Source organism: Gymnoscopelus microlampas (assembly GCF_963454915.1).
Source record: "Gymnoscopelus microlampas genome assembly, chromosome: 3".
NCBI classification, from domain to species: domain Eukaryota; kingdom Metazoa; phylum Chordata; class Actinopteri; order Myctophiformes; family Myctophidae; genus Gymnoscopelus; species Gymnoscopelus microlampas.
The window spans coordinates 26,545,416-26,560,354 of NC_139940.1; the positions used below are offsets into that span (position 1 = coordinate 26,545,416).

At 40.3% G+C, this 14,939-nt stretch overlaps 2 protein-coding genes across 3 annotated transcripts; both read right to left on the reverse strand.

Moving 5' to 3' along the window:
- Positions 1-2,821: 2,821 nt before the first annotated feature.
- On the reverse strand, positions 2,822-3,901 carry LOC311041795 (beta-2 adrenergic receptor; the record flags this gene model as incomplete). The annotated part of the gene is made up of 1 exon (XM_084052280.1): positions 2,822-3,901. The coding sequence occupies one exon, from the start codon at positions 3,899-3,901 to the stop codon at positions 2,822-2,824; it is 1,080 nt and encodes a 359-aa protein (XP_083908406.1).
- Positions 3,902-5,539: 1,638 nt separating this feature from the next.
- On the reverse strand, positions 5,540-14,333 carry ndufaf6 (NADH:ubiquinone oxidoreductase complex assembly factor 6). 2 transcript variants are annotated; one of them, XM_084052640.1, is made up of 9 exons: positions 14,116-14,333; positions 13,011-13,110; positions 12,628-12,750; positions 12,438-12,494; positions 11,997-12,099; positions 10,436-10,569; positions 7,628-7,729; positions 6,573-6,629; positions 5,540-5,910 (listed from the first exon to the last, which is right to left on the reverse strand). In XM_084052640.1, the coding sequence occupies exons 1-9, from the start codon at positions 14,307-14,309 to the stop codon at positions 5,782-5,784; spliced, it is 999 nt and encodes a 332-aa protein (XP_083908766.1). In that variant the 5' UTR covers positions 14,310-14,333; the 3' UTR covers positions 5,540-5,781. The 2 variants fall into 2 exon arrangements, with proteins under 2 accessions (XP_083908766.1, XP_083908767.1); XM_084052641.1 differs by having other exon boundaries at positions 13,007-13,110; positions 14,116-14,250.
- Positions 14,334-14,939: the final 606 nt, after the last annotated feature.

Consider the following 14,939-nt stretch of genomic DNA (forward strand, 5'->3'; position numbering starts at 1 on the left):
ACTGTTGTGAATTAGCATGATGACTAGTTTGTCACCTTGTCTGGTTAAACATAGGTGTACATATTGATTTGGTCTGTTTAAATGCGGTGCCAAATATAGAACCTTCAATTCTAGTGTACATGATGCATAACGCCATGTGTCTGTTTTCACCATGGACATGGTCCAGAAAGCATTATTTACTTCAAAAGCAGACAACTAAGAGATTTAATCATATTTAAGTGGACTTATCATCTCCCCTGGTTAGCCTTTTAATGGCCTCTGAGACTGTAGCTGTCAGAGATTTGTCTTTTCACACAATCGCTATTTCTGGAAACCTTTTCACGACCATTTTCTCTCTGGGTCTTAAGTAACCGGACATAGTGAGGAGAGAAAATTAAGTATCTCACTACTGCAATAGTGACAATGATGAACAAATACAATATATTGTATGCGCAAATTGCCAAAAACACAACACAACTATGCATACCGGTATTGAATCATACTGTTATTATCCCAATGAGCCTATTCATTTTCTACTGAAAACACATACGATACAAAACAATCAGATGGAATATAGTCTCTATCCAAGCTTAAACTCTGTTCACCATACAGTACATATTTATGAAGCATCAGAGCAAGGAACTGTCACTTGTGTGACCCCTGGATTAGGATTACCCACCCCACAGAGCTGGATTATATTACTCTTTCATTCTGCCAAAGCAGCACCGGAGCCAAATTTATTGTGATTTTCTACTGATACTAAAGGCTGCAGCAATCCAACATTGTGCTCATCTGCAATTGGGAATTTAGCAGGTGTAGTGTTGAGGAATTCTGTGTCAGTTGGTAGGCTAATTGTTGAGGCAAATGGAGTCGAAAACACTTAAAGTTATAAACTCATGTATTAAACTTCTATCTTATAAGTTATAAGATAGACGTTTAATACATGAGCTCATGGGAGAAGTACACTAGGGTGGTGCTACAGTAGTTGTCGGGGGTAAGCAGGCAGAGAGCCTAGTTATATACAGCATGATCTAATATGAGAGTGATGACACTAGCGTTGACTCCCATTGTAAGAATGGAATGCGGAAATGCTCAATGAGGAAGTTCCAATGTTTGGAACTATAGCCCATAGCGGCCCGCTTTGCGGCTAGATCAAAGCGTGTTGTAACTCTCTCTGTATGGGCCTGGTTATATATAACCAGAGAGGATATAGAAAGAGAGGAACTTGCTTTATACAATAGATAGCTATACAATAGATAGCAGGCTTGTGCCATGGCATCTTGACTCTATGATAATCAAATTGTCTGAAGGCTAAAGGTGAACAACATATACAGCAAAGTGAATAAACTGAGCCAATGCAATAAGGAAATAAATCATCATACTGTATGATTTATTTATTGTTTTGCTTTTTGAACTATTTGATGAAACAGTAAAAAGAAAGGGTAAAAAAAAGAAGGGAAAATGTGTTAACTTTGAAACAGACTTTTCAATGCATTTGACAAAGTGGACATGACTGCTGCAGTGGAGCATCTCCTGCAGCTGGGTGACATGGGCCCGCCTTAATGCTATGGTTGTGTTGTTTTGTCTGGCCGCAAGCAAAGTGTACCGAGAACATTCCAACTGGGCATTAGGCTACTTGGGCCAATCTTTCTCGCCCCCACCAACTGTGATGCCAGTGACTTCCAAAACTAGCCTATGTGGATGATTTAAATCTCATCCATGTGTGTCATGCTGACAAAGAAACATCTCCCCAGGGAAGGCTTCCCTGCAGTCAAATGACACTAAACTCATCCAAGTGCAAAACCATCACAGTGACATTCAGCAGAAATCCAAGTGCTTGAAAGTGCTTGTATTCCTCCTCATACAGTCAGATGTAAAAGCCCTCGCAAACCAAGTATAGCACTCAATTTAAAATTGCTGCAGAAAATCACCAATTCCATAACAACAAATGCAAATTGATTAGGCTGTTTATGTTTACTGTATATTGTGCTTTTATGTGGACAGGCTACTATACACATATTCTTGTATTGCAGTTTAGCAAATTGCCATGTGAATGGGAAGGCTTTTTTTCTATCACTGAAACAAGTGTAAATTCCACTCTTTGGTGCCTGTGTCCATGCATGTTACACACTGTTAACACTTTACTGCATGCCATTCATTTGAATCTAATAAATCAGCCTATCTGCGCTTTTGACTCTATTATGTCATCAGGTCTATCTCAGTCTCAACTCAATGTTGTAGCCTACTGTATAAGAAATGCTTAACTTTCTCTCCAAAGTTTGTCCTTCATCAGTGTTCGGGTCTCCTTGGAAACATCTCAAGGCGGAATCCTCACCCACATGCTTCCCTCTATCACCCAGGAGGTTTATATATTTGGTTTGGGCATTCACCCTGTGACTGTCGATTGTTTCAGAGATTTAAAAACAGAGAAAAAGACAGGCTTGCCCCAAACACTCAAATCTTTTGAGTGATACCTGAGCATGGTATTTGGCTGGCCTTGCACACTGTTATTATAAAGTAATTACATTTTTGAGTCAGAAAACACATTGTGCCAATAATATCTCATAATGAAACATAAATTAGACCTAAATTGAAATTGGTAACATTTATGGCAAGTTATGACACAGCCTAAGCAAAAAATAGCAATGAAGGACATTCAATATCCAATGCAAGTAATTTCACAACAGAAATCCGATGCAAACATTTATCAATAATATCACTGTGATTCGCCGGCATTTGGGCACTGAGAAACGACGTATCCATATGAAACTATCGTGCGTAAAACAAACATGACCACCTTTAGCTCATCTTTGATACTTTGTCACTATCATGACATGATAGTCTATGATATCACAGTCAGGGTAGCCTCGGTACACAGTCTTTTATTTTCCTTCGCGTTCGGTTCAAAAAAAGCATGTCCAGAGTTTTTAGATTTGGGGGAAGGAATCAAGAGCTTGTGCGCGCGGAGACGAAACTTGCGATCTCGCACGCTGTAAATGATGACATTCCAACAGCTGTTAGTGACCAATAACCAAAAAGCGAAAAAGGAGAAATCACACCATTCGTTTCCAATGACATTCCCCACAACGAAGACGGCTATGGGTGTGAAAGATGCGGCGAATGCGAGCGTTAAAGCCCCGATGGTCTTGGCTGCCTTGATGTCGGAAAAAGTAGGTTTCGTGACGCTTTTACGGTCGCTTTGGGAGTGGGACAGGTGCTTTCTGCGCTTCGAGTGCTGCCTAATGGTCGACAGAGATACCATGTTAATAACCACAGTCCCCACTAGAAGAGTGAAGTCGAAAGCTGGGAACAGGAGGAGAATTTTCCACGCTTGGTTTGGTGGAAACGCGCCAATGGTGCCCAGTGCGTAATTGCACATCCGGCTACATGGGTTGTACTCCAGCGCAATGTCCCCGCTGAAAAGCATCGGAGACACGGCCAGAAAGAAACTGGACACCCAGGACACCACGATGAGGATGGTCGTCCTTTTACGCGTGATCACGGACTCCTTGTGCAGCGGCCTCAACACGGCGATGCTCCGCTCTATCGTTAAAAGAAATATAGTCGTGATGGACACCAACGTGCAACCGGCAAAGATGGGCCCGATGACATTGCACGGGTGAAAGCGCGTCTCCTGAGAATTGAACGAGGTCCACGCCGGCGCGGCGTCTTGGAACAACATGAGAGACACCTCTGCGTAAACGGACAGCGGCACCACGAACGTCCCCACCGCCAGGTCGGCCACCGCCAGCGATGCCTTGAGGTACCCCTGTGGCGTGTGGAAGTGCCTGGTGCCGAGCACAACGGCCAGCGTTACCGAGTTGCCGAAAAGAATGGCAAACACCAGAAACACCATGAAAACAACCATGCAGATTTTGTTGGCCAGAGTACAGCAGCACACGGTGCAGCTTCCCTCCAGCATGTTTGTTTGTCTCTCTCTCTCTCTGTGTGTGTGTGTGTGTGTGTGTGTGTGTGTGTGTGTGTGTGTGTGTGTGTGTGTGTGTGTGTGTGTGTGTGTGTGTGTGTGTGTGTGTGTGTGTGTGTGTGTGCGCGCGCGCGCGCGTCCAGCAGCAGCGTAGCACGAGCGGCACACATCAGAGTTAATCTCGACGACAACAGCTGGAGTAGTAAATACAGTAGACACGTGCTGTTGGTTTTTAAATGTATCTTATCTTAGCAGAGTATTTTGATGATGGCACTGTCCTCCTTGGCTTGTCCTAGTAGGAATCCGAGTTCAATAGGCTTAAGCCTAGTTCATTTGTTTGTTTAATTCCCATTCACGAGGCAGTTTGCTAAACTGCAATACATGAACATGTGTTTTCTGACTCAAAAATAAAATTATTTTATAATAACAGTGTGTGCAAGGCAAGCCGAATACCCTGCTCAGGTATCACTCAAGTGATTTGGAATTATCAATAGACAGCATCTGATGTAACTGTTCATAAAATGTAACTCAATGTAACTTTTTAAGGGTGAATGCCCAAATATATAAGCCTCCTGGGTGATAAGGAAAGCATGTGGGTGAGGATTCCGCCTTGAGACGTTTCCAAGGAGACCCAGACACTGATGAGGCTACTCTCATCACCACACAATCTACACAGCCACTGGAGGTATCCAGTTTGAAAGACAACAATTGGGGAGAAAGTTCAGCATTTTCTAATACAGTAGGCTACAACATTGAGTTGAGATAGAGATAGACCCAATGACATAATAGAGTCAAAGCCAGATTGGCTGATTTATTAGATTCAGATGAATGGTGTTCAGTAAGGTGTTAACAGTGTGTAGCATGCATGGATGCAGGCACCAAAGAGTACCAGGGAAATATAGTGTAATTTACACTGGTTTCAGAGATTAAAAAAAAAAAGCCTGAGAAACTTTGAGTTTACTGTCTCTCTTATCATGTTTATGTCTCTCATAGGGTTATATTATTAGGTCAGTAAGGAAATTCAGAGGGGCCAGAGTACTATTAAACAACCAATCTTTCACATGGAGAGGTAGTTCTTAGGGCTTTTACTCAATCACACAATATGGCCATGTCACTCGACAAAAATAAGACTTTTTCAACTGGAAAATGCATTTCATCATGTACGTACACATGGTAACCAACAGTTCCCAAGAAGAAACTATACTTTTGTAAAGCAAAAATATAACTTCAAATATGAGACATACATACCACAAACATGACATTTGAATAACTAAGTGTGAGTGAAGTGTATTGAGGGGAAAAAAACAAAGTCCAATCTTAATGAATTTAGCAAATGTTCATTTTAATTGTATTAATGCTAAACCATAGACATGTTTCAGCTTGATGCAATGAATAAAGCACAATGGACTGTTTCATAAACTATCACCATCACTGTTTCTTAACTTTTTTTGTGACAGTCTGAGCAGAAATCTTTGTATAATGACTCTACCATGTAACTATCGAAACACAAATGTGGATATAAAGCATTGGTCTAAAAGCAGGATGGAGGGTGGGAAATAGTCACAGCCACCATTCAAGCCACTTTGGCAAGGTGATCTTTTTTTCTATATAAAAACAAAAGCATTTTGCCTAATGGAATCATGTTTATGTGGCTGGTGTGTGTTTACTACTGTGACCAGAGGTTGAGAAACAGCGGGTAATGTCATGTTCTATCATAGAGGCTGGCTTCAGTGGCAGTGCTGCATTTAATTTACGAGCATGGATTATTTGATACTCTATTTGGTTTACAGAACCATTTATATGAACTTCAAGGCAGTTGATTTCAGATACTGGATATAAATGGTGCAAGCTATACTGTAGATGGGATATGACGTGGGTCAATAGGTCTTCTTCCAGGAGCGTACATACAGCTGGATGGCGAGTAATGGGTTTCTGTTCAATAGACTGGGATGGAAAACATCAAAGTCTACCTTCCTCACTCTTTGAAGGTAGTCTTCTAACACCACCTGCAACACAACACACCAGAGTGAACAAAACACATCAAAGTGAACCTCGCATTCAACTGAAATCCCATAAAGAATGTCAGCACAGAGATAATGTCTATGGCAATGTGGGGTTCCTCATGAGGGCAAGCATATCAAGAGAACGCCACAGTGTAACAACTACATTCAGCATGCTGTGAAACGGAAATTGACTCTTAAGTGTTTGGAGAGAGAGCAGGGGGACATTTACTATTCCTCTCTAATTAGTATGTGACACTTTTAACACCACATTCAAGGAAAGTGGCCAGGGAGAGCAGAAAGAACGAAGAGAATAGTGAGTTATGCCTCTGCCACCATCTCTCTACATTTTAATACTATGCTATAGTATAAGTGCTATAGTTATGCTATGGTTTATATGCTATAAGTGCTAAAGTTATGCTGTAGTAATACATTGGAGCCTAGGGTCCAATTTATTAACAGAACTTCACAGATTATGGAAAGTTTTATGTTCTTTTTACACTTCATAGTGGAAAAGGGATCAGGCAAGTGTTTAATATTTGATATGTTTGATGAAGTTCTGTGATTAATAAATCACAGAACTTCACAGGTTCTGGAAAGTTTCATGTTCTGGGTTACACTTCAAAGTGGAAAAGAATCAGGCGAGTGTTTAATGTTTGATAACTTACTGTTTGTAGAAAGGCAGGGTACGCAGCAGCTGGGACATTCTTGCTAAAAGATCGAGCCTGAGGAGACAAGCATTTCAAACGGGAATGAAAGTCAAAACCCTGCTAACATGTCACCCAAATCACATACCTAATGTGTTACTGTATATAAGCGATGATGCATGGCAAGATGTCCCCATACAAGAAAATTATGTATCTCATCATGCGTTATCACTTTACACCACTGGTTCTCAAAGTGGGGTCCCCAGCAAAATGAGGAACCACTTAAGTCCTATTTTAGTCATAGTTCTACTTCGGTTATTCGATGATTTACAAGATGTGTCGCGATTGGCTATTTTCAAAACATCTTGACAAATCTTTTCAAATACATATTAATGTCAATAACATATTAATGACAAGGATCCCCAATTTGGGGGTCCTTGTCATTAAAATGTTGAGAACCTCTGCTTTACACAAACCATAACAAATTACAATATTTAAGAGGCCTGTACTACATTACATTACTATGTGCGACATTATTAACTATATACGGCATGAATGTGTGCTTCTAACTGGCACAAATGAATTACTACTGATATTGTGACTCACTAACTCTGTGAATGATTCACAATTGCTTTGAGAATGAATTAAAGATCAAAGACCAAATAGTTATCTAAATGAAGTAAAAAGGAGCTTATTGTCAAATGAACATTAACCAAACTGAACTAACTTCCTACCGAAGTCTTATACATGTATGTACTGTATCATATATGAGTTGGTTAAATGATTGAGAAGCAAGGTTTTATCTGTATGTATGTACTGTATGTATATGTGTACATGCGTAATTGCGTATGCATGTACAGTATATATTATGCTTATTATGTTTTTTGTTTTTTTCTCTTCCGTGTATGTTACCAATGGACCGACTCTGGGGGTCTGGTGGACTACTTGTGGTCAAACTGATTGCTCTTGGTCATACCGCCTAGCCAAATGGGAGAGGATGTGTCTTGTCTTTGTTTGTGATATGGGAAAAAAACAAAGAGTGTCACTAACAGGGGGGGGGGGGGTCTGATACATACGTGTTCCAGGTGTACATGTGCTTGACTAGCGATGTCGTACACTACATCTCGCACATTCTGTTCCCGGCTACCTCGGATGAAGTCCTCTTGGGATGCCCCATGCTGGTTGGACGGACACACAGACACACACACACAGACACACACACACACACACACACACACACACACACACACACACACACACACACACACACACACACACACACACACACACACACACACACACACACACACACACACACCGTGTTTTGACTCAACAACAAATTTGTATAGCACACTAGTAGCTAGATGAGAATTCTGAACCGTTCAAGAGGAAGCTTTTACTGCCAAGGACTGTCCCTCAGTCTGCTTATAGTTTACTGTGACATCTTGCCACAGACTAATGCACCCGCACACAGAAGGCCAAGCTCACTAGCAGTGCCAACAACAAAGAGAATTGTGTGAAAATGTAAATAAGAAAGCAGTAGTAAGATGTCTTAAAGTGTTTTAAGTTTGAAAGTGTCTGAAATGTTTTAAGGACATGGCTGAAAATAAGCAGAAAGCAACCTACTTCTTCAAATGTATTTAAAAAAGAAAAGTACATATTTTAATTTAATTTAATTAAAGGTAGGGTAAGTGATATTTTTTGGTTAAAACAAAAAGTATTTTGTTAAAAGGTTAAAGCACTATATTCTGATAGTAATCATTGCCATAGAGTGTTTGTTCAGTAACAGGAGTGTCCCCGTCTCTCCAGCTCTTTAATAAACAGAAAATACATTTTTTTCGGTAGGTGTCAAAATCTTAGCCAATCAGGAGAAAGTACCCATTTTTAAGCTTAATTTTTTATAGTGTTCCAGTTCCAATTTTGCCTGCTCATTTCTTAGTGTCATCACTTCCAATTTCACTTGTTTAATCTATATCCTGATCGAGTTCTCTATCCTGATTGGATAAAATCTGAAATGAAACTGAAACGAAAATGCATTTTCTGTTTTATAAAGAGCTGGAGAGACAAGGAGACTCCTTTTACTGAACAAACACTCAATAGCAATGAGTACTATCAGAATATAGAGCTATTTAACACTTATTTTTTTAGGCTGTGTACCTGTGTGTGTGTGTGTGTGTGTGTGTGTGTGTGTGTGTGTGTGTATATATTTCTTACTCAAGGCGTTTCTCTTATATGAACATCCTAGAGGTGCAGAAGTATTTATTACATCACAAATAGTTCCTTATGATGTTATATTAGTTCCTTATGATGATATATTAAATTTAACATGGCAAGATGGCTCCTCAACTCTACCTTTCATGATGTAGCAACGCCCCCTTCAGGAAGCACTGTGAAGCTAATCTGAGGTGGATGATCTTGGGGGTTTGTTAAACCTGTCTTGTCAGTGACAAGATGCCACAGTAACTACATTTCATAGGTACCTTGTACTAAAAAGAATTCCACAGACTCTTTTACAGCTGCAAACTTGAGATATAAAAATAAATGAAAGTGAAGTTGAAGTTAATCTACTGGGTACAATTTAAGCACCAACAGACACCATATATTAGCTACGTATTCAAACAATCTCAATCACAAAATTATCTAATTTGTTATTCTTCTAACTACAACTATAAAATGCAAAAATAAAGAGAGATTTACATTCAATACGTAATATTATGCAACTAGTAACTATGTTATGTATGGCAAGACATAACTTACTATAATTACATGTTTTGAAAGGAAAGCTCTCTCACGGAAATGGATTTCCAACAAAGTGGAGAGATAGCAGGGGAGCACATAGTAATCCTCTCTAGCATGTGACGCTTCAAAATCAAGCTTAGCTTATCTAAAATTGGCCCGGGAGGACAGAAGAATTTATTCTTTTTTGTTCTGCTGCTGAATGCATTTCATAGGAACTGGGGACAAAGAGGACTTGCTACGTGAGTCTAACTATCTTCTCTGTAATGAGGAAGAGCTGCAATGTTGTCATTCTATTGTACTTTTCAGTCAATACTTTTAGTTTTGACGAGGGAAATGCGCATCTCCACAGCCCCTATAAGTTAACTCCCCATTTCCAGCCAACTAGAGTGGCTACCTACTGTATTTCCTTCTCTACTTACACTGCCTAATCCAGTCCTGTGCATAATCTTTGTTTCTGTTTAATTACTGTGATTACTTTGCTTCTGAACGGTGCACTAAACAAAACAATGGTAATGGCATGGCTCCAATGTGGATCTTGAACTTCATGTTCAAGATCCACATTGGCCTGTTAGGTCAGTCATCTATGAGTCATAGATTTGTCATAGACGACTGATGTCATAGAGACTATGACTTCTGTCATCTATGACATATCTATGACATATCTATGACATATGATTCTACATTTGGGCAAGGTTTCAGCCGATCAGTGCAGATTCATTTGAAAAGTCTAGCCGAAACACAATCCATGGAGATAACATTAGTTTATGAATGAAATTCAAACATCCATGACTTATTAACTGTTAAATGATGTTTAGCATAGCAATGATGTTTAGTCTAAATAGATAAGAAGGCAGATAGATAGAAAATTCAGGCGCTAGACACGGCACAGCAGTAAAAAGTTACAGATACATGGCATAGAATAAAGACAAGACACCCTTAAACAAATATTAATGAAAGTATACAGATGTATTATACACAATCATCCCGCCGATGATTTAAAAAAAAAACTCTAAATCTAGGAACAAAGCCATTAATGAAAAAATGGTCCATGTTCATGTATAACACGTATGGCCGAAGCCGTTAATAGACATCAACATGTACTGACATGGTATGGTAGTTTAAGCTACAAAGATGCAGGAACTCACCAGCATACAAATGTCCATGGGTAAGTAAACCTTGCGCCTGCTGCTATTGTAAGGAGTGGCTCGTAGGCATGTCACAATCCCGTGTGCCTTCCCTATGTGGCTGGCTGCATGGTCCGCATGTACATCTTTCACACCTGGCGAGCGGGCAGATTGGGGTTTGGGTATTTGGAGGGATGAGACAGTGGAATAATGAAACACTACCTGATGACACCTGATGAAGGTCAGTTAGACCGAAACGTTGTAGCCTAATAAAATACTATTTTTTGCTGTAAGTGAAGACAGTGTGCAGGATATCCATTTTTTCCTGTCTTATGCACTGGCTGCCTGCTCCTACGCACATGTCCGAGTAGGTGTTTTTTCACAAAATAATGAAACACTGAAATCACATTTTGTGCGCCCAAAGCTCTCTCTGCACAATCTCCTCCAGCCTACGTAAATTAGTCGTTTTAAAAGTTTTACAGAGTGAGCTCTTTCCACACAGAGTGCATTGTTGGTAAGTGTTCACGTCTTCCTCATTATGGAACGATTTACAGTACATTAAATATCGTCAAAGTTCACCACCAGGATGGCTCAGAATACAATAGGATGCGGTCTCAAGGGATAATGTAGGCGCAAGGAGGGTATGAGAAAGGAGGGGGTACATACTGTAGAACCACATGTTCTACGCCACAGACAGCCTGGGAGGCAAACTGGAGCCGGAAGTTCAATGGAATACACTGAAGTCAATGCGAGCCTGTGTATTAATAGTCGCTATACTGTGATGATGACCTTTGTCATATAATCAGTTCAATCATTCAAAGGTAATGTTTATTCAGATGCTTGTCCACCCGGCTCTCATTGACTTCAATGCATTCCATCAAACGTACAGCTCCAGTTTGCCACCCAGTGCAGATGAATGGGTGGAAGCAGTAAGTTAGCATCTAATAGGTTCACTTGACAAAACGTCTATGGGATTTCTGAATCGATTTTGGATTATTGCCGAAAATAAGCTCTGTGGCGAATAAAAGTTTAAGATACATGTTTTGTTCAGCAAGAAAATGTTCACAAATGAACACCCCAATTATAAGTGTTGAAGAGTAAATGAAATTGCTGGAAGTAAAAAGCTAACGTTAGGCTTTAAATGAACTAAACCATTGGCGCATGACTCAATGTCACCACCAACGTCACCACAACCTCTGTAGTCTCATTTAACCACCCTTTTTAGCAGACATAGCTTCAAAATTCACGAGTGTGGTATTTACTGACGTATTTCACGTCATAGAACAAAACATGAAACTCTCTCAAGCCTGTGTTAACCAATGACCTTATTTCAGGCATCTAACCAAAAAAACATAGACTTCAAGCAGAGGGAACCTGAAGTGCAAAAATAGTTTTAGAACTACAAACTTTGGAACTCTATTAAGTTTATTGCATAGGAGGGGAAAAAGCAATGTAAGCTCAACAGAACGTACAAGCCACACTGCATTATTTGATCATTCCCAATGTGCCTTTCCAGTCAACAAGTTATCTTAGAGCTGCTGGACACAAACACACAAGCACAGACTAATAGAGAGGCTCTTACCTAAACACTCCAATAGGAGGTACAATAAGGAGGACTGGGTGTTCTCAGAGTAGGCCTCAAGCTCCTGTAGGGTCCTATAAGCTCTGTCTTCAAGGTCCTTCTCCTGGTAGGATGATGGAGACACAACAGACTGAAATACATTCTACTGAAGGGGATCCTGGACAGACAGGGTGGATTGGACCGCTCATAGATTGTAAAAATCCCACGTGACACTGAATATCTGAGGGAGATACTGTTTAATTTTAGTTAGTGGGAAAGAAAAACAAAGAAATCAAGACAGAATGGGTCCAAAGACCAGTTGGGGGCCATGTGTACTGTATGTATTTTTTAAACTAAATACTACTTGTATGAAGGAGACCATGCCTGTTTGTGTTTGTATGACTGCCTGCCTATTGTGTCATGGCTTTATGTTCATGTAGCAAGAATAGAATCATTTCTTACCCTCTCGGTTATGATCCTTAGCAACCATCGCTTTGTTAGGTAATGCTTCCTCACTGCCTGCAAAACAGCATTCAAACACTTCATTGCTTTGACATGGCATTGTATTAGTCAACAACACATCTTTACCAAAGTGAACATCACCTCGGACTATACAAAGAAACACATAAAATGGTTTTGGGCTTCTGCTTACCCTCCATAACTCTGTGCTGACTGGCTGCAATGGAGGGTCATCTCTATACATCTCCTCTAAAGCAATTTTCCAGAACTGCATTCGCATCAGACCAATGGTCTTCTGGGATACAGAGTCCTTCACCTTGTAGAGAAAGAGACAAAAATAAACTGTTTTATATCCTTTGGAATGAATTGGCGCCTCATTTTGACCCATCACGTTGTATGTCACTGATTTTGTTTAATTCAACATTAACTTATTGTCATTGTATTTCCCATCTTCTGCCTTGGTTTCTCATTCAACCTATAATTGTTTTGTTGTCTCTACAAGTATTAAAGTTCGGGATGCACTTTGACATTAGAACAGCATGTATCAGGTAGCACTGAATGTGCAAGAATACCTGCCTGAGCCAGCTCCACATTGAAGGCTCTCACGGCCAGAGAGGAGCGCCGGGCCTCCTCTGGTAAAAGGAGGGAACACACAAGCCCATCATAGTCTCGTGACCTGAGGGGGATAGAAGAAGAGCAGCAGATATGCATTCAGCAGCAGAACACACACAGTAAATCCCCATTTGTACACTGATTCTCAGTGTAAAGGGATATTTCACTTTAAAAAAATGTTTGGGTCATTTCATCGTCTACTCAGGCTTTTGTGAGACCCCACAGTTTTTAAGTTGCTTGATTCAGTATTTAGATATTTGATATTCATTTTATCAGACACAAAAACACCCGTCCTTGGTTCTGGTGACTCATACTGCCCTCCTAATAGCCACAAAAAGGAGCCAAATCCCACAGAAGCACATAGAGCTAGAAGAAGCACCTTTGTTTGCACCTCCAACACACTCACGTGGGGTCATTTTCATTCGCACGTACTTAAGGCATGACGTGACGTCCAAATAGCTAAAAGCTAGGTGGTCTAACAACATTATGGTCTAACACAGGGGTCTTCAACGTTTTTCAGGCAAAGGACCCCCTAGCTGAGAGAGAGAGATGAAGCAGGAACCCGACCCCCACTACATATTGTATAAAATGTCACAGATTTCATAGATAGTTGTATTGACTATCAGTGTTGTGTGAATGAATGGTTTGTGTTTATTTCAGACATTTAACCACTTAAACTCTAAATTTGGCGTTGTGAGCTTGTAGATCTGCTATTTTTGGCTAATGTTCCTCTCAAAATAAGGATTCTAGAGTGCAGTGATTAATGTAAAAAAAAAAAGTATTATCACAGAAAGATTTGGCGGCCCCCCTGTAGTAACTCTGAGGACCACCTAGGGGGTCCTGGACCCCCTGTTGAAGACCCCTGGTCTAACAACATTATGAAGCCTACCTAGTCCTACCTGACTAGATCAATGAATCAATGGTCAGTAACAATAGTGTGAAGCCTACCTACTACCTAGTCCTACTTGACTAGATCAATGAATCAATGGTCAGTAACAACAGTATGAAGCCTACCTAGTCCTACCTGACTACATCAATGGTCAGTAACAACAGTATGAAGCCTACCTACCTGATTAGATCAATGCAGTACTTTTCGTTCAGCTGTGAATCGGATGAGTTTGTTGCAGCTCTCAGACTCTGTAATTCTACGGGCTTCTGGATACAGACCATGTGTGGCAATAGCTTTCTTTGAAGAGTTTGAAACTGATAGCTTTTGTTCGTTAATAACAATCCATGTTTCACACAAATGATTCCAGCAGCCATGATGTTGACAACATATCCTTCAACTTTCACCTTTGACCTCTACCTTGTGTTACACACATAACTGTCCTCCTCTGCCGGAATGTATGTTCCTCTTTCATGTCGCCAAATAAAAAGCCGACAACCAAATACAGGTTATGTTGTATGTCCATGTCCTACCAACATGAACTATCAAGAGGATAATATAATGAACGTTTTGCACATGTTCCACAGTTATCGTGTCGTGAATTGGTTGTAAAACGTCCCAATACATAATAAACTAATAACTAACATGGCGTTGTCGGTTTCTCTAGCAGGTCCATAGCGTTAGAAAGGTTCTCCTTAACGCTATGGGTACATCCACACATGTCGGTTCGCGTCTGTCATCGGCTGCGCAGCCTCTCGTCTGTAGTAAAAAATAAAATATATTCTTTCATTACTCACCCCCCAAAAAAGACGGTTTTAAGATGTTAAAAGCCTAATTTCCTTAGTGGGAACACTCTGAGCCCCCCACCTTACGTATAAAATATACACTTTTGGCCAGAAAAGGAAATATTTCACCGGAAGGAAATTTATTTTAGTTACTCCACTGCGCCCCCTACAGATCTGGTCAATAGAAAAATTCCATTGTCCAGATCTGTAGGGGGCGCAGTA